General features: G+C 38.2%; 1 protein-coding gene and 2 long non-coding RNA genes across 3 annotated transcripts; 1 reads left to right on the plus strand and 2 right to left on the minus strand.

The window, feature by feature from the left end:
* Positions 1-7,104: 7,104 nt before the first annotated feature.
* Positions 7,105-19,081, plus strand: LOC308411993 (hemicentin-1-like). The gene is made up of 13 exons (XM_080906066.1): positions 7,105-7,349; positions 14,013-14,297; positions 14,391-14,711; positions 14,850-15,104; positions 15,222-15,476; positions 15,583-15,906; positions 16,044-16,298; positions 16,416-16,670; positions 16,777-17,103; positions 17,200-17,439; positions 17,568-17,795; positions 17,931-18,194; positions 18,328-19,081. Exons 1-13 carry the CDS (start codon positions 7,298-7,300, stop codon positions 18,525-18,527), a joined length of 3,261 nt encoding a protein of 1,086 aa, XP_080762192.1. The 5' UTR covers positions 7,105-7,297; the 3' UTR covers positions 18,528-19,081.
* LOC308411842 lies at positions 8,559-12,964 on the minus strand. Its single transcript, XR_013974454.1, has 3 exons — positions 12,860-12,964; positions 11,026-11,161; positions 8,559-9,742 (listed from the first exon to the last, which is right to left on the minus strand). It is a non-coding gene; the product is annotated as an uncharacterized lncRNA (long non-coding RNA).
* LOC308411994 lies at positions 15,780-20,034 on the minus strand. Its single transcript, XR_013974512.1, has 3 exons — positions 19,828-20,034; positions 17,668-17,706; positions 15,780-15,879 (listed from the first exon to the last, which is right to left on the minus strand). It is a non-coding gene; the product is annotated as an uncharacterized lncRNA (long non-coding RNA).
* Positions 20,035-20,143: the final 109 nt, after the last annotated feature.

The raw sequence follows: 20,143 nt of genomic DNA on the forward strand, positions 1-20,143 counted from the left end.
GGGCCCCCTCCCAGTAGGACAATGCTGGAACACCTCACCCAGGAGGCGCCCAGGAGGCATCCTTGTCAGATGCAAAAAAACACCTCAACTGGCTCCATTCGATGGGAAAGAATGGACTCTTAAGTATGTCCATAATGAGCCCCTCCCGGATTGCTAAGCTTCTCACCCTATGCGGGGATGCGATCACAACCATTAGTAGCATGTAATGTAATTCCCATCATGGGAGATTTTCCACTGGAGCAGTCTCGTGATGACATCCTATGCTCAGCCTTTGACCAAGTGATTGAAATTGATGCTTACGTGGTGTGCCCTGAAGCCATGCGGACCTACCTGTGTTTTGTATTTTTAAAAGATAGGCTGTATCGAGTGAGTTGTGACACTTGCACGGAGGAGACACACACCCACTTGTTGGTGGCTCACTATAACCCCATGGCAGGGCAGGGCATAGGGGGTTTGACAAGAGCGAATTATGACCCAATTTTTTTGGCCAGGCATCCGAGAGGATGTGCGCTGCTGGTGCGCATCCTTTCTGGAATGCCAACTTATTAACCAGCCAACCATACCAAAAGCACCTTTGTGCCCCCTACCATTAATGTAGGTCCTCTTTGAACTTATTGACTGGGTTGTTGGAGTGGCTGAATTTATTCCCTTTGAACTGCTGTTCAGCAGGAAGCTGCGTGGGGTGCTCGACCTGATTAAGGAAAGCTGCGAGGAAGGTCCAAGCCCCTCAAAGAATGAAATTCAATCCGTGCTGGACCTGAGAGTAAAAATCCACACACTGGGGAGGTTGATTTGGGAGAATTTGCTCCAGGCTTAGCAATGTCAGCATTGCCTGTATAACAGAGAGGCCACACTCAGGCAATTTTCACCCGGAGACAAAGTTCTTGTATTACTCCCTTCTTCTAGCTCAAAATTACTCACCAAGTGGCCAACACTCTTCAAGCCAAGGATCATCAAAGATTGCAATCTGCCTCAGAGTGCAGAATTGGATGAGGTGCTTGTTTCTGCACAGCATGATCCTGACGAGGGTGTATGGGACTGTGAAGTGTCTGCCGTCCTTCTGCTGCTTAACTTGTTACCTCCAATATCTAAGGGAAGAAAGTCTTCAAAGATTAGCACATCTAATGCTGCTGACCACCTGATGAAATTCATGAAGGTGGGAGGAAGCGTGGAGGTTTTTCTCAAGGAAACCGGCCCCACTCAGCCCTTCCTCCTGTGTCTTCTACACTTTCATCCAGACCACGATGTATGGCATTGATGTTGGCAGTGTGAAAGAGAATCCTTGGATCAGGGAAATCAGAGCAAGAATTCTTTACAGTACAGTTTGAATACATCCACTATTCAGCACTTTGACTGGAAAAGTTCATCTGTTACATTTGTAAGATACTCCACACAAGTTACTCAGTGGTATTTAGACATTTGAATTACCAGCATGGTTTGTACCCAGGAACGTTTTTGCATTTGACCTGCGGAGAGCCTGAATGTTCATTTATCATTTGCATGTAGTCTGCTTACAAGCAGCACTTCCCAAACAGACGGAGACTGTGTTGATTTGGATATCACCAGCAATTTTGATTTTGAGCCCGTACCTAATGATGGAGCCTCCGGCTTCATTAAATATAACACAGGAAAAGAGAGAGCGAGAGAGCTCATTAACTAAAACACCACACACCTGTCCCACCAACCTCTCTGGCACTGCCCCTTGAACTCACTGCACCACCCCTTCCCTGCAGCTGAGCCAGGGAGCACACCTTCGTCACACTCACCATTTCCAACACCAGGCCAAAGAGAGAAGAACTTCACATCTTTACGTTCACCGTTCACCAAGTAAAAATTGGGAGTAAATGACAGCTTTATAGTAAGAGAGTGAGCAGTGATGGTATGGAACTAATAAAGAAATGAAACTCAAACTTTAATAAACTGCATGCAATAGAAGTGAACAACTGATGCATTTATTTATTTAGATAAATGCTAACTGACCTCTATAATTTATGTAGAGGAAGGCAATATTGCTTCTACTACATAATCTATTCATTAGACATTGCTTACTTTAGAACTAAATATAACAGCTTCTATGTGGAACCTGACAGTGACTGGTAACAGCTACAGTCGGGTTAATATCATAGCAATCCAAGGGGACTCCCTCTCCTGGCACAATGTCTCACCAGTTTGGATTCCACTTCCACTGATCCCATCTGATTGCTGTCTGCTGTATGTTGACTTTTTCCCATTAATGTGGTTATTTAAATTATCATAAATGAGCCTGGTAGTATCAAATATGTGCCCAATCCAATATGAATGATGTGTGGTATCGGAGTGGACACTACTTAACCAACCTGAAGAGAGTTTCCATGGTGATCAAACTCACATAACAAGGTTAAATTATGGACATATGCAAAGGTAAGACATGATGTAGATGATTTTCACATGTGTAGAGAGAATAAAACAAACTTAATCTGTGTCTGTGTGTTTAATAAAAACATTATTTTCAACTTAACCCAGTCTGTGAACTGTTTGTGTACCAGAACTCCAAAAAAAAAAAAAGAACAGAAATCAAAACCCAAACAATAAACACATTTCTTAAATTTCAAAACCTAAGAAAATCATGTACAGGATCATAACAAACTCATACACTATTGAGGTACTTAAGTGGAGTTTCAACTTATGTAAATAGTCTAAATATGAAACATGAATCATGATTTGCATCTCCAAAGCGTGAAATGGACACGGTGGACTGAGATGTCATTAAACATTTTGCTGTGATACTGGGTTGTGGTAGGACATGCCTAGAAGGGCCAGGAGGCATCCTGATTTAATGCCTGAACCACGCCAACTGGCTCTTTCAATTTGGAGAAGAAGTAGCAGCTCTATTCTGAGCCCCTACCAAATGCCCAAATGCCCAAATTCCTTGTGTCATTTTCACTATGTCCTTCGCTACAAGTGAAAAACCTGGGTGTTATTTTTGACTCTGAGCTTGGTTTTATCCCACATGTTAAACATGTAACCAAAATTGGATTTTATCATCTAAAAAATATAGCCAGAGTCCGCCCTATTCTCTCTCGGGCCAACACGGAGATGCTGATGCATGCTTTTATTACCAGTCGCATTGATTACTGTAATGCCCTGCTCTCTGGTCTTCCTAAGAAGAATATTTCAACTTTACAACTCTTGCAAAACTCGGCAGCTCGTGTGCTGACGAAGACCAGAGGGCGGGCCCACATTACACCGGTTTTAGAATCGCTGCACTGGCTCCCCGTGTGTTTCAGGATCGATTTTAAAGTTCTTTTATTGGTTTTTAAATGTCTTAATGGTCTTGGGCCTTCTTATCTCTCAGATCTGCTTTTACCATACGAACCCTCGCGGACCCTGAGGTCCTCTGGTACTGGCCTTTTGATTGTCCCTAAAGTCAGGACACATACTCACGGAGAGGCAGCTTTTCAGTGGTATGGTCCTCGTCTGTGGAACAGCCTGCCGGAGGAGCTCAGGGCCGCAGAGAACGTACATGTTTTTAAGAACAGGCTCAAGACCCACCTTTTTAATTTAGCTTTTACTTAGCGTTTATTTATTTTTTATGCTTATTTATTCTATCCTGTTATTCTATTATTAATTTAGGATTTACCTAATATTTCTTGATTTTATTCTTATTCATTTTTTAATCTTCTTACTCTATTTATATTTATATTTATATTTATATTGTATCCTGTTCTTATTTATTTTATCATTTTACCCTGTATACATCGTATTGCGTCATATCTCCAGTGTTTCCTCGGAGGGCGCTCTCTGCACCGGGGCTGTTATTGACCGTGGCTGCTGGGTCTCTGGGGTCCTCTCAGCCTGGTTGGGGGGCTCCTTTGCCTCCCTCCGGCTGTGTGCCCAGCCCGGAGGCTGCGGTCTGTGACCGGCTCCCGGTGCAGACGGCTCTCTGTTATAATGTTTCCTCACTTGGCTCATGCGAGCCCAGCCCAATTTTTACTCTTTAAGTGTGCGCGTGTGTGTATGTGTGTGTGTGTGGGTGGGGGTGGGGGGATATATGTGTATTGAGAGTGTGGGGAGTGAGTTGGAGGGTGGGGTGGGCTGCTTTTAACTATGTATAGCACTTTGTGCTACATTTTTTCTGTATGAAAAGTGCTTTATAAATAAAGATTGATTGATTGATTGATTGATCTCCAAGGGAGAGGCCAGCCCCCTTTTGGAGGATTTAACCTTTGCCACTTGGATCCATGGTCTCATTTTCTGAGTCACTACCTAGAACTTGTACTGACCAGTACATCTTTGCCTTCACACTCCACGCTCTGTGTTCAACACAACAGAGTAGTACAAAATCAGCATCAACACAGATACTGTACCAATCTGTTTGCTCTTGAGATCTTGAGACTCTTAAGCGTCTCCACTTGTGGCAGCAACTTGTTTCCAGCTGAGAGCCAGGGCATCAGACTTGGAGGTAATTTAGATCCCAGTCACTTCAAACTTGGCTGCAAACTGCGCCAGTGCAAACTGCAGGTCATTGCTCAATAAAAGCCAACAACCCTAGCTTTTAAAATCAAATTATATCACTGCCACTGAAGTCAAGTTGGACAACAAGTTATGGATTATTGATAACATGGCAACTATACAGTTATAACAGCTGCAACTGAAACTTGATATGGTTGGGGTCTATAAAGTTTTGGACAATCAAACATTTAAACTCAATTAAAATGTAACTGAAGTGCAGATTTTCAGCTTTATTAAAGGGGTTTAACAAAAATAATTGTGATTTTATGATAGGGAAATTGAAACTGTATCTGTGTAGTTTCTCAGTAATCCGGGTCATAGTCTTTAGAGCTAAAGAACATGATGATTAAACTTCCTAGAGTTTAAAGAACTCCAGTCGCCTTCTTTTTAAGATTCTAACACTACTGAAAAAGAGCAAGGAGTCCTTGAGAAGCTTTAGAATAAAGAGAATGAGATGTTTACCACCACCATCTGTGGTGTATGTGATTACACACATCTACACTCATGCTTAGTTGCAGAATGCTCCACTAACCTATCAAATCAACATTACAAGTGGTTTTTAGTAGTGTCATGATGTATATCTGCACAAAGCAAAATCACAGGATTGTTTTCCAGTATTTGTGTTGTAGATGGCATGGGGATTGGAGGCAGATATGAGAATGCAAGGCAGGGCTTTTTGCTAGGCTAGTGAAAACAGCAACACAAACCCCTGGTGCCAAGCATTTTCCTCTTCTTAACACTAAATGTCTTGCCTGGAGCTACAAATTGCTAAACACAACCATACTCATATGCTCACGAATGCTGTGTATTGTGACTAAAACAAATCATGAATTTGTTTTGGGGTTTTTTTTAAAACAAAAAAGAACTTTATATGCTGTACTATTACAAACCTTCTTAGAATTGACGTGTTTACCTTTGCAGCCTTTTACAAAATAGTGAATGAGCCTACAGATTGGTGAACTTGTGTGTCAGTGAAGCTTGTTGTACAACATGGTTTGAGTGCTCAATTAGGGTAGAAAGCATGCACACTGAGACATACTATCTTTTTGCTGTTTGCAGATAAAAAAGTATCAGCAAAATGTGCTAGCCTGTCACATCATTTCTTTCACTTTGATAGCTTGATAACTGTCATTCCCCTTAAATGATGTGGCCTCCTTTAATTTCCAACATATTATCTATTGTGATTTTCTTCCCGGTGAGTTATGATGTGTTTTCAAACTGTTTCTTTAATCTTTTGAGCAGTGTATCTATTTCCTGTCAAATTTATTTAACTGCTCAGATAAACAGCAGAGGCTGGTAGCATTAATGACTCCCTGGTTTCGATCCTATCTGTCTGAGAAAAACAGCTAGCAGCATTATCACTGAACAAAAGACTTTATGTTTTTATAATACTTGCCTTTTGAGCTTGCAGTTAAGAACAGGATATGAACAATAGAACACAAAAGTGTGGATAATTTCTGTGTTGCACCACTTCCTCCAGTGTCTTCTTTTCTTTTTTTCACCACTTCCTCAAATGTCTAAAGAGAAAGAGAGCACATGGTGTGGTTGCGAGAGCATGCCTGTCATGACAGACCATTAAGGCTGATCTCTTTGCATACGTTTTTACTTTTTCAGATTCCTATGCCCATCTTACCACCGTGGTTTTACACTCAGATTTTCAATTGCTTATTTAAACAAAACTGAGAAGTTGTTTATGAGACTTTCCCTAGTGGTAAGGGAACTTTATAAAATGCCTTTCATGTTTTTATTTAATACTACTGAATTTCAAAATGCTATATGTTGACATATTATAAAACTGTATTTGCATGTTGCTTTTTGTACATCCTCCCTTAATGCATATTTTCCCTTCACTCAAGGGCATAGCTGGACTGACCGCAGAGTACTAGCTGATGCATGTGGGTCTGGTGTGAGCAGAGTCGAGCTCAGGGAGGGTGGAAAGTCATCTAGAGGAGACAAGATGGGTCGAAAATGGGAGCAGTATAGGTGACCTTTTGCCCTTTGAAAGCCAGGAATTAACACTTACAATAAATAACTAAATAAATAATAATAACTAATTAAAATAACTAATAATAACTAAAGAAATGAATAATACAATAAATAACTCTGTCATATACACTATTAAACACTATTATTAGACACTATTAAAGCCACTACCACGATGGCGTTCAATGGAGGATCCTACTCCCTCAAACAAGTTTCCATGATGACCAAACCAGCATAAAAAGGGTTATATTCTGAACATGTGCAAACAGAAAAAGATGATGTGGATGATTCTCACATAAGTGTAGAGAGAATGAAACAAACTTTCTGTGTCTGTGTTTATTAAAAACATAAAAACTATGACATGTACATTGACTGTGAATAACTGGGTGATCACTAAAATGGATTAGGTTGACAAATCTGCCTTCTGTGGTGCATTTTTGTGCTAGAATTTGTATTTCTCTATAAACTCACATAATTTCTCTCTTCTTTGTAGAAATTAGACACTTTGTAAAAGAACAGTGAATAATGGCACAAAACATAGGGGGAGGGGCATCACTAAGCTACCGTTACTTCACAAAGCGCTGGCTCTGGATGTGGTTTAGTATTTTGGGTTTCACAGTGTTTCCTGTACACAAGAGCATTGAATTTCCTCTATGTTTTCTTTCTGCATGTGATACTGCCAGCCTGTCAGGCGGACATCATATCTCCTGCATCGAACTGATATTCATCTAACCTGGGTCCTTAAGCTGGACATCGTCTGGACGATCCTGAAACACTGCTCACTTCCTTCCATCTCATTATTCCTCCTGCATGCTGTTCAAGCATGCTATCTGTGAGGATGCTAAGCTTCTTCATACTCATCTTTTCACTATGTGGTGAGTAATAAAGATGTTCTTTAAGTACAAAGGGATTTTCCTTAACTCTGTATCTATCTGAAAAGTTGTTTATTTTATTGAGTTGACAGGAGTAAAACCTTTTAGTTAACTTTGAGTTTCTTTTTGGCCTAACTTTCGGTATCTTGGTGGTAAATGGTAAAACTAATAATTTCTATATGTGTTTTTTTTTAAATAAAATACTCCCATTTTAATGAGGTACTAATGGAATTCGAAGGACTATCAATGTAACCTCTGACTTTTAAAAGAATAAATGAAAACCCATTTTAAGTGGGAGAGGTGAACGTTACTTCTGGTACAAAGTTCCGTTTTCATCAAACTGAGAGAGCGTGGGCCATATTGAACTTTACAGTCTGATGAAAAATAAAGCTTTCACAGGACTCTTTGCAGTCTTGTGAAAGACTAATTATACCCCATCATTCAGTAGCTTTTAAAAAACCTTTAGCAGCAATGACTTGCAGTAACCACTTTCTTTACAATGTTATCAGTTTCTCACATAGTTGTGGGAAATTTTTTTGTGTGTGTGTGTAGGTGGTCAGAGATGTTATGATTAAGCTGCGACCACGCCACCTAGTGGAATTTCACCCCTAGGAAATATACAGAGTGTTTTCAAACATCCTAACCAAAACACTGGTTTGAAAGTGCACTACTAAAGCACACTGTAAAAAAATATTCCGTAGAAAAACAGAAAATGTCCTGGTAATTTTCTGCCAGTACATTTTCTGTTTTTTTACGGAGGTTTGACGGACCTTTCTGTAAATGATAAAACGGAAAATTCTGTAGATTTACAGTATACTCTCTGTACTATTTACGGACATTTCCTTCAGCTATAAAACAGAAAATTCCGTTTATTCACAGTATATTTTCTGTATCATTAACTGATATTTTCCGTTAATAGAAAAATTGAAATTTCTGTTTATATTACTATTTCCAAGCACTTCTTTTCACTGTAACTCATTAAATATAGTTCTTTATATCCTTAAACGTACATTTCTATGCAATTACAACCTAGTACACCATGTACTCAAAAATTCATAAATTAAAACTTAAATTAATTTGTGCTTCGTACACAACAACATTGGTACAATTAATGTTAAATATTCTTTTATTCTCCTTAACTCAAACACTATACTAAAATATAATGACAGCATCCATCTTGTCATAAAACTACTAAACAGCTGATACATGAACAAAATAACTCACAAGCTTTCAAATTTGAGCATTTTTATTTCCTTGAAATCAGGTTGCCCTCATGTAAATGTGTTTATTTACATTCATTCAAGTGGCTACCAAGTGTTTTCTTCAAACAGGACACCTGACAAACAAAAAATGTCATATTTAACGACATGTTCACATTTAATAATATCCAGAGTACCTTTGAGTTAGAATCACTGCCTTGTGGTAGTTTTGCCTCAGCCAAATGGTTAAGGTGTGGTTTACATCCATCTCTGTCCACTTATGATACAGTATACACATGTAGTCAGTTATAGCCAAACACCTTTGATTACTGAATTGCATTCACTTCATTAATGAAGTGAATGTAATTCACATTTGTGTGAACATTTGTCTGAGATTAACTCTTTGGGCTCTTTACCTTACAATATAACATACTTGAGTCAAAATTTGTTGACTGTTTAAGTGGTGCCACATGAATACAACTGAACAGATCTAAAGAAGATGTTCCTGAACTTTGGGTTTATTCGAACAGGACTGATGGATAACCACAGGACTTTTCCCCATATGATAACTACAACACATAATAAATTAAGACAGATTACTGTCCCAAACTTAAAGATAAAAGTGTATTTACGGGACTTGTTTTGTCAGTGAGGAGCAAAGTATAATTAGAAGTGCTTGTTCTGATGAAAAGTTAAACTGTAAACAGCAGCATAGTGAATAAGGATCTGTGTCCACGAATCCTCAGCAGTGACAACACTTAAACATCATAGTTCAAAATCCTTAATGCACACCTTTTTCTCCACGGTGTTCAAATTCTCTAAGCTGGTTAAGTAGAGGAAAAAGTCTGACATATTTCATGACCATTAAATGTTAGACAAGGCTCTGAAAACGAGGTTACAGTTACAAACAAAAACCTCTGCTTGTGCGCACAGACCCTAAATCACAACAAATAAGACAATAGTAAGACAAATTACTACAAAGTCTTGTTACCGCTCTTCATATAACAGTGTGACAAAGTCCTGAATGCAGCCTGCATGTTAGTACATCAAGGTCCATCTGAGCTTTAAGTAAAATACACACAGCTTTTCCTTGGATTTTAAGAGTTGCTCAGTTCATACAGGAACTGCAGCAGTCGGAGTTAACGTGTCGCTGTGTTGCTCCTCCGTGTCAGCCATTGAGACTAGTCGCAATTTATTCTGAGGAAAAAAAGAGAAACAACAAGACATTTTTAAAAAGTTTGTATTTTTATAATTTTTTTTTACCTAGAGCATAAACAACATAAACAAAAAAAGGATTAGGGCTGTGCGATATGACGATATATATCAGATTACGATATAAAAATGTCTATCGTTTCATATTATACACTATTCTTTGTTTTGTGGTGTTGCAAAATAAACTGTTTATGGCAATATTTTTTTCATGGTTTTGATGGTCACTGTAGTTGCTATATTATTTCTTAAAGTTCTCTCCTTCTCTTATACTTAAAATAACCACACTATGGACGGACAAGTGACTGTTTTTACGCGTACTTTCGTTACCAACAATGAGGATAAAACCATCGTGTGGCTCCGCCGTCCGCTTGTTTATTTTCCACATAAACCTTTCACAATAAAGCTCAAGTTTCTGTTGAGACTTTTCAAACTAAACTGAAATGATATACATTATTCTCAAACATAAAATTTCAGAATATGCATCAAACAAATGACCTCAAATAAAAACATCAAGTAACTATAAATGGCGCTTACAGTCACCACGCAGATGAAGGCACAGAGAATACCAGCATGGCCAGCAAGGATGAGGCAGAACCAGAAGGACCAGTCAAAAGAAATCAAGGACCTTATTGTTAAATGAGGGGCTACCTCTGTAGCATGGACATGGTTTGGTTATGAAAAGTCTGACACGCCCCAGAAAACTGTACTATGCAAATTATGCCACAAACTGGTCCCCACCACCACTCGAACACGACAAACCTCTTTAACCACCTACACAAGAATCACATGAAAGAGTTTCGAGAGAGTTTACGAATGAAAAGCAAAAAAGAGTCGTCAGGTGCTCAAAATAATCCTTAGACTCAAACGTTAGAACAGGCTTTTCCTTGCAGCACGCCGTGTAATAAATACTCAGAAAGAAAATGGTGGCCATTTAAACTCATGTCTAAAAATGTATAGTTTCATGCATCGGTCAAAACACTCGACTCCAGGTACACGACGCCCAACTGAAAACATTTCACATAAGTCGAGTTGCCCGAGAATCACAGAATTTACAGAAAATGCACTATTTTGTGATATATATCGTTATCAGGAGAGATACGTCTTATATTGGGATATGAGATTTTGGTCATATCACGCAGCCCTACAAAGGATTATAATTCACGTAGAGTTGCATACACATAACACCATTCTGTTGCAACAAAAGCAGTTTATAATTAAAGTAACATACATACCTTGAAAAACTAAATCAACCACAACATTAAACTCACCTTGTGTTTGTAGAGAAGGTGATCAGGGTTTTTCTTCATTTCCTGAGACCAGCTGCTCTGGATCATCACCAGCTTGTATCTTCATCTTTTTTTTCCACTCGGGGAAGTCTTTCCTTTTCTTGGCCATTGCTCTGCACTGGAAAACCAAAGTGTGTGATCAAAGGTGAAATAAGGGATATCTTTCCACTGCAGGACTTAAAGTGCTTCAAGTAGTGATAGCTGTTGATCCATTTCTCAAATAATCTGTAAGGATCTGGATTTTTAAGAAAGATACAAATATCTCTGCTTATATTTGGCTAAAAGCTTGATATAGACAAGGCATATAGAGCCCCTGCACACCAGCACTGCGCTTACATTATAGTTCAACCTTTGGAATACAAGCGCGCTGATCCACACAGGTATGCACACGGGTGTTCACTGCTCGTAGACCCAAATTACACCTTTCTTGGCTGCTACTTCGAAGCACATCTGTCCTGCGTGCTGCACAACAACATTGAATATTTAGTATTTACTGCTGTTTACACTTAGCTAGATTAATGCGATGGTGTTGTGTTTAGTATGTTGCTTTGTTTTTTTTCTGCTTGTTTTCTATTCTTCTCTCAACAGGTGATCCAGGAGATTTTTTTTTTCTCTCCCCCTTTCTCACTGTCCCTCTCCCCTTCTGTTTTTCCTTTTCTTTCCTCTTTCTTTCTCCCTTTCCTATCCCTCACTCATGTCTGTCCCGTCTGTAACATCTGAAAATAAAATATAATAAATAATAAAAACAAAGATCGACCAAATGGACCAATACGGCAATGCCACGATGATCCATTTGGCAAAGTAAATCCATTGGGTATCCTTGTTGGTCTTCAGACAACAATTCTGATGGCTAAAGAACCAAATGGGACAGGCAAAAAAAACAACAAAAAAAAACCAACAAAAAAAAACATTATAGTTCAATCAAGAAATAGTTATTATTGATTTATTATTGAATTTTTTTAGTAATAATTTTTAGTATTTAATCACATTAGCACAGTGGGGTGACAAAAATATTCCACATACAAGAAATGCTGCTCAGCATTTCATAAATTACATTTTCAACAAATGTTGGAGTAAAAACACAGTTACAGGGAAAATGTGTCTGTCTGTAAATATTAACTAAACATTTCTATGTGCTACAAAATAGACATACTGTAATTGTAAATGTGCTGAGGTGAAACTATACTTTCAATAATTTTACCACTACAGTCTGTTAACCACCGAAATAATCTATGCTGGTCAGCTAGCTAAAAGTCTTTACTTTAGCAGCCCAAATCAGAGGCTAACATTAGCATTTGCTAGCGTCAGCCAGGAAGGTCTGAGGCTTAAACTAGGGTTAGTGTAACTTTGCCTGAAACCCTTTAAAGTGTACAGTAGAGCCAACTGTAAAACACAGGTATTGATACAGTACTTATTAGAGTCCTAGAATAATTTCTAGAACCATGAAGTTCTCACTTTCCCAGTTATCCACATCGCTGACTTTCGCTAATTAGCTAGTTAGCAGTCACAGCTGTGTAATACCCAGAGAGACACAGACAGCTAACTATAATATTTATGAAAACTGGTTCAGCCACTGAAGGGCAAAACTGGTGGTATCACAGTAAAAATTATTTTAACATTAACTAAAATAAAGCTTAAGTCATGTTAAACCTAAATAACAATTATTTTAAAAAATGAGTCAGCAAAATATTCCTGACTTGTCTGGAGACAGCCGAAACCAGTTAACAAATAAATTAACAATTCTTTCTAAATAAAAACACGGAGTCTTTTGAAAAACATTATTTTAATAAAACGAAACATGAGTTTTAATACTTACCACAGAAATTTGAAGGCAGTTTCTCCAACTTCAGAATCCAAAATCCAGATGAAGCCTGAAAGAAGCCTAATGGCTGCTCTTGCGCTTACTTTTCCCCCCTTTTCAGGTTCTTTTTCCCACAATGCATTGCAGTAGTTGAGAAATACAGAAAAATACCTGTAAATGACTAATACGGAAAATTCCTTCACGTTTATACAGTAGATTGTACTGTATTTTTACGGATTTTTTTTTACAGTGCAGATTTCTTCCAATATTAAAATACCTTTAATACATTTGTTAAAAACAAATTATAATTCCAGTCTGGTTCACAATATAAACTGATCTTAAACATCTAACATGCTGAGTGAGGCTTTGTAGAGTCTGACGTGCAGCTCTTTTTTATTGGACTTTATCTGAGCATTGTACAGTCTGACTTTGGGTTGAATTTGCTTGATGATCAGTTAAACATCCTCATGGATTTGATTAGCAGCATGTGGATGCCTCTTCAAACCTCATAAACCCTCTTAAAACTTGTGAAAGCAGTAGGGGGTATACTTATTTAGTACTATATTTATTTATAGTGTTTAAATAACAGACAACATATAAATGCACTTTAATTTCAAAATGAATTGTATTAGTTTTAATGAGTATTTAGCACAGTTTCTTTCCAAAGATATATATTTATTTTTGCATCTTATTGTGAACGCTCTGTGTTTTGACTGATGAAGGTGTCTCTTAGATGTAGACGTTAATAATGTGCCAACATCCTAGAGGGTCCTTGAAATGTTAAACGTTGTTTTCTGTCTTTTAGGACTTTTGGTATTCTATCTTTTTAAGAATTATTACACATGACTAGGACACTTAACTAAATTTTTAATATCTCTGATTTACTTTGCTTTGTCATTGTAATATTGGCCTTCTTTACTTGCACTGAGATCTCACTGGCCCTCACTTGGTCAATGTTTCAAGGATTTCTGAACCTCTGAACATGAGGGATATGCTTAAAAACAGTTGAGGCAAATGAGTGGCTGCATTTTAATATCCTGCATTTTACCATATATTACTGATTCTTTTTGATTTTGTTTTGTACTGTTTATTATTAATACTTAGTGTGAAAAAATGTGAAGCAGGACAAATAAAACCTAATAAGCACATCAATCTTGTCTATTTACAGATGCTGACAGCATATGCCCACCAGAGCACAACCCTCTTACTCTGAGTCCACCTGAGATCATAGAAGAATATGGAGGAAATCCTGTCACTGTAAACTGCACCACAGCACTGGCTGAACATAAAGGGATGTACTTTACAGTTGGAAATGAAACCTCTCGCATCATAGAAAAACAAATGTCTATCTCCCAGTCAGTGTCACTGTCAGATTGGAATGTGACGATCAAGTGCAAAGTAAAACTAAATGAGTTTAATGAATGCAGCAAGGACCTTCAAGTTATTACATTCAGTAAGTTTAATTTGAAATGAATACAGAGCAATGCTAAGAAAACTAAAAGCAACGATCATGAGTAACTAACTGTTATCTAACTTTGTTTGGCAGAGAATCCAGAAGTTGTTCATTCTGTACAGCTTGTGAATGTGATAGGAGAAGAAACACAGTACAGACTGCAGTGTGACATCATCAATGTTGCTCCTGTTCAGTATGTCACTGTTAGCTGGTACAAAAACAGTGAAAAAATCCAGACAGAATCTTTCAATGACACAACAACCAAAACTCCAGTAAATGAGTCCTCTATTCTGAGAGTCAACATCAGCAGAGAAGAAAATGTAGTGGAGTTCAGATGTGAAGCTCAGCTGGACTTTGGACCACACAGACCAAAACTTCCTGCCATTTCTAAAACACACAGAGTTTCAGCCCACTGTGAGTAAATATCCTGCTGTTTACACATGAACAGAAGTTTATTTTTATTTTTTTTTAAAGATTAAACACAAGTTCCCTTCTGTTCAGCTTTCAATTGTGTAAATGTGAGAACTGATAAAAAACTGTTTATCATTTCAGACGCTCCGGAGCTAAAGACACAAAATAGTGCTGATGACACTTATGCACTTGAGGGCACTAATATCATCTTGAGCTGTGAAGCTGTTGGAAACCCTCTTCCTGTGTATAACTGGATTTGTGATGGGAAAAACATGTTGGAGAACACAACCAGTCTCAGTTTACCTCGAGTACATGGCAATAAAACCTGCGCATGCACAGCTACCAATTATCTGGGAAACATAACTAAGACAATCCATCTTCATGTTGAACCAAGAGGTATATATTCTTACTTCACATCTAAAATTGTGGATGATTTAGATGAAACTGCTGACTTATGTCTTACTTTACACCAAATCATCTCTAACTCTGAATATATTTGCTTGTGAATGGCAGGTTGCCCACTAACACTGACACCTTCTGAAACTGTTGTGAAATTTGGAGATCCAGTTTCAATCAACTGCAGCACATCAGCCAGATATGTTGAAGGAATGGGCTGGGAGGCTCCATTTGGAGGTACAGGATTTGAGCGTCCTCCTGTTGTCACTTGGAGGGTTGAAAAACTAGAAGAGTGGACTCCAAGTCCTTCCTGCTATGCTACTCTGGTTGATGGATCACAGTGTACTGTGAGTCCAGTCATCACTGTTTACAGTAAGTACATGTGACCACAATGTCCACAATGCTTTATTGTGTTATAAACTATATGAATTGAAATTTGTAATATGATATAGCAATGATTTCGCTTATTTATTTACAGAAACTCCAGATTCTGTGTCAGTGTCTGACATGGGTCATGGTTCAATGGTGGAGGGCAGAGAGTATGATCTGAAATGTGACGTCATCAATGTTGCTCCTGTTCAGTATGTCACTGTTAGCTGGTACAAAAACAGTGAAAAAATCCAGACAGAATCTTTCAATGACACAACAACCAAAACTCCAGTAAATGAGTCCTCTATTCTGAGAGTCAACATCAGCAGAGAAGAAAATGTAGTGGAGTTCAGATGTGAAGCTCAGCTGGACTTTGGACCACACAGACCAAAACTTCCTGCCATTTCTCAAACACACAGAGTTTCAGCCCACTGTGAGTAAATATCCTGCTGTTTACACATGAACAGAAGTTTATTTTTATTTTTTTTAAAGATTAAACACAAGTTCCCTTCTGTTCAGCTTTCAATTGTGTAAATGTGAGAACTGATAAAAAACTGTTTATCATTTCAGACGCTCCAGAGCTAAAGACACAAAATAGTGCTGATGACACTTATGCACTTGAGGGCACTGATATCATCTTGAGCTGTGAAGCTGTTGGAAACCCTCTTCCTGTGTATAACTGGATTTGTGATGGGAAAAACATGTTGGAGAACACAACCAGTCTCAGTTTACCTCGAGTACATGGCAATAAAACCTGCGCATGCACAACTACCAATTATCTGGGAAACATAACTAAGACAATCCATCTTCATGTTGAACCAAGAGGTATATATTCTTACTTCACATCTAAAATTGTGGATGATTTAGATGAAACTGCTGACTTATGTCTTACTTTACACCAAATCATCTCTAACTCTGAATATATTTGCTTGTGAATGGCAGGTTGCCCACTAACACTGACACCTTCTGAAACTGTTGTGAAATTTGGAGATCCAGTTTCAATCAACTGCAGCACATCAGTCACAGATGTTGAAGGAATGGGCTGGGAGGCTCCATTTGGAGGTACAGGATTTGAGCGTCCTCCTGTTGTCACTTGGAGGGTTGAAAAACTAGAAGAGTGGACTCCAAGTCCTTCCTGCTATGCTACTCTGGTTGATGGATCACAGTGTACTGTGAGTCCAGTCATCACTGTTTACAGTAAGTACATGTGACCACAATGTCCACAATGCTTTATTGTGTTATAAACTATATGAATTGAAATTTGTAATATGATATAGCAATGATTTCGCTTATTTATTTACAGAAACTCCAGATTCTGTGTCAGTGTCTGACATGGGTCATGGTTCAATGGTGGAGGGCAGAGAGTATGATCTGAAATGTGATGTCATTAATGTGGCTCCTGTGCAGAATCTCACAGTGACGTGGTACAGAGGCAATGAAACTGTGAAAACAGATACATTTAATCACTTCAATATGACTCCAGTAAACGCATATTCTACCCTGAGAATCTCCACTCCGAGAGATTACAATGGATTAACTTTTAGATGTGAGGCTGAGCTGCACCTCGGACCCAAAGGACCAAAGTTCCCCCCTAATGTAACCTCACCACCTTACACTGCTGTTGTTCTTTGTAAGATTCCCACCAACTTACTTCATGTTTCTGATCTAAGACACAGCTCTGTGATCTATGAAATATAAATTAATCTATGTTGATATTCCTTCCTAGATAAACCATTCATGGAATCTTGTCCAGACCACGTCACTGTTGTTGAAAATGCTGCCTTCAGCAAGAGCATTTTATCCTGTCAAGCTGATGGGAACCCTCCTCCCACTGTTCAGTGGTTCTATGAGGGGAAAATCCTTAATTCATCTAAGCCACTGACCAGGACTGACTCAGGAAAGTACACGGCTATAGTTGAAAACAGTCGTGGCAGAAGCAACACCTCAGTTCATATCACAGTGGAATGTGAGTGCATCAGACCTGGGTCATTTTATATTTTAGCCGAATAATGATAAAACACACTAAAGTACTGACAAGATAATATTTTGTTTTCAATTATTTACTCTGAAAATTAATTTGTATAATTTTTACAGACAGTCCTTCTTTCACCTGCAAAGAGCACTATGAGATCACAGTGAATGATAAACATCAAAGTATCTGTGAACCAGTAGGATTACCTACACCCACCCTCACCTGGTTTAAAGATGGTAAACAGATGGTTTCCCCACAGCTCTGGAAAAAGAACGATAGTGGAAAATACTTGCTTAAGGCACACAACACGCATGGAACAGCTGAACACACACTGTATCTTGAAATTTTGTGTAAGTTTTAAGTTTTTAATTTTTCAGAATGATATAGTCTTTTTATGATTTTTCAACAGTGAAAATAAGTAATTTGAGATGATAACATATTTTGAAGGATATTATTTCTGTTTCAAAATTTGGTATTTTTTCCAGATGCCCCTGAATTCAAAGAAGGAAATGAAAGCAAGGAGGTACTGCAGGGTGAGAATGTTACTTTAAGCTGTAGTGCTGACAGTAACCCACCCTCAAACATCACCTGGATCTACACAGCTGCAGTGAATTCAAACATGACCACTGAGGGGCACCAGAAGACTGTCACTATCACTAGAGCCACGTCTACCAATGCTGGTTATTACATTTGTGTTGCAGAGAATAAAGTTGGGAGAAATACACGATTCATCACACTGATGATAACAGGTATGATTATTGACTCAGTGCAGAAGAGCTATGGGAATGTAGAAAGTGAAAGATTACTGATGTTCAATTTCAACAATGCATGGGATTGAGAAATTAAATGAATCTTATGTTTTGAATTTTGTTTCTCTTACAGGTAAAAGCAGTCAAATCCCATTTCCAATCATTTGGGTGTCGCTCACTCTATTGATCATCATTCTGATTCTTCTTGTGGTCTGTTGTCGCATTTGCCAAAAAAAACGTGGACATTACAGTTTTTTTCCTGTCAAAGTGTCAAATGTCTCAAATATCCCTTTGACTAGTGTACAAGCCAATGGAAAAGCTAAGGATTTTTAACGAATCCTGTTCTGTATATCAAATGTTGCCCCCTGGCCTGGTGGGTTTCAGGTAGGGAGGTGATCCAAAATCCTGCAACTGTTTATTAAAATACAGAAGAATGGATCATAAGCTTGTTTACAGCTTTAATCACAGGATTTATTCTACTTCCTTAAACAAAGAGAGACAAACTCAATCTCTTTCTATGATGACCAGCATCTCTTTGAAAGGTATGGAACGACAGATGTTAATACATTGCCAAAAACACATTAAAATTTAAAGTCCAATTAATTTATTGTCACAAATACATTTTGTGTTTCTTTAGCATAGCTAATGCACTTGAAGCACACTTTGCCTGCTAGCAAAAGGTCTGTTGGCCTATGACGATATAGACGTGACAATCTCACTTTAAGAACAGTACTTCCACATTTCTCATTTTCCAGAGTTATATTTCACAACAGTCTTATTATTTCTGCTTTGTTACATACAAGCCATTTTAAGGACTATTAACCAAACCTGTACATTAAAATGTTTATTCAGAAACACTTGTTGTGTACTCTATTTGGAATAAAATCTTATTTTTATATTTTGCTGTCTTTTTCTTTCTCCTCACAAGGCAGCTTCTTTTCAGTCTTGAAATATGAGTTGTGTACCTTGTTCAGCCGTCACTGTATTTAAACAAAATATCCTATTTTCATGCATCAGAACTTAATTATGGATCTTTAATGATTTGATTCAAAAAGGTGGGTGTCGCCCAGTATTAGTCAGAGTGTAAAGTGATGGTTTCCTTAGGTTTTATTTTCAGTTAATTAAATAAATACTTAAATAAACAAGATGAGGATATGTGTTTTCTTTTTCCTTTTAAAGGCCTTTAACAAGTCATTACAGGTGAATTGTGACCAAACAGACTATTTTACAATGACCAATACATGCCAGTAGTTCAGAGGTTTTTCAGACAGTGAAGGATAAAGAACTATGTTTTAGTTAATATCCATTATGCTAAAGGAGCATAATGTTTGCTTCAGTCCGAGCCTTGGGTTTTGATTATCACGAAAGAGTACCTTGAATAACAAAGACTCTCATTAGTAAATCTAAAAATAATTTATTTGCAACAATACAACATTTGAAAAACTTTATTAAGCATTAAAAATCACAAGAAAAAGCAAAACCCAAAGCTATGGGTCTCAGGCAATTGACTGAACAAAAAGTCTTTATACTCAGAGGCTCCCTAACACAAAGCTTAAAGTGCAATCAAAATTCACTGATCAGGTCCACAAGAAATTTGGAGGATCAGATCCCTCCCGAGTTGGAATGCACTAACCTGTGTTTTTCAATCTATAGCGTGCTGGGCGCTGATCCCCTGTGCAAAGGATGAACAACCGGCAGTCATTTGCTCCGAATTACCAAATTTGGATTTCATTTCCTTATAAGAACATTAATAGTTGAGCACAGATCTTAACTCTATCCGCAACCGATTCTCTCGTAGTTCCGCTCGTTTTGCACTTCTGTATTTCTCCGTCTCTAGCAGTTCCAGTCGTTCACCTCACAAGGCTGGACGAGAACCTCCCCACCTCTCCTCCTGCCCCACAGCAAGGTCTCTCTGCACCGTGTCTCTGTCCCTCCCACCAGACCACTTC

Source organism: Rhamphochromis sp. 'chilingali' (genome assembly GCF_963969265.1).
Source record: "Rhamphochromis sp. 'chilingali' genome assembly, chromosome: 15".
Lineage (NCBI taxonomy): Eukaryota > Metazoa > Chordata > Actinopteri > Cichliformes > Cichlidae > Rhamphochromis > Rhamphochromis sp. 'chilingali'.

Excerpts from the sequence above, each read along its gene's own strand:
- LOC308411993 (XM_080906066.1), top strand. The coding sequence starts at position 7,298 with ATGCTATCTGTGAGGATGCTAAGCTTCTTCATACTCATCTTTTCACTA. Across the intron at positions 14,712-14,849 it reads ACACAGAGTTTCAGCCCACT|ACGCTCCGGAGCTAAAGACA; the intron begins GTGAGTAAATAT and ends TTATCATTTCAG. Across the intron at positions 18,195-18,327 it reads CATCACACTGATGATAACAG|GTAAAAGCAGTCAAATCCCA; the intron begins GTATGATTATTG and ends TTTCTCTTACAG.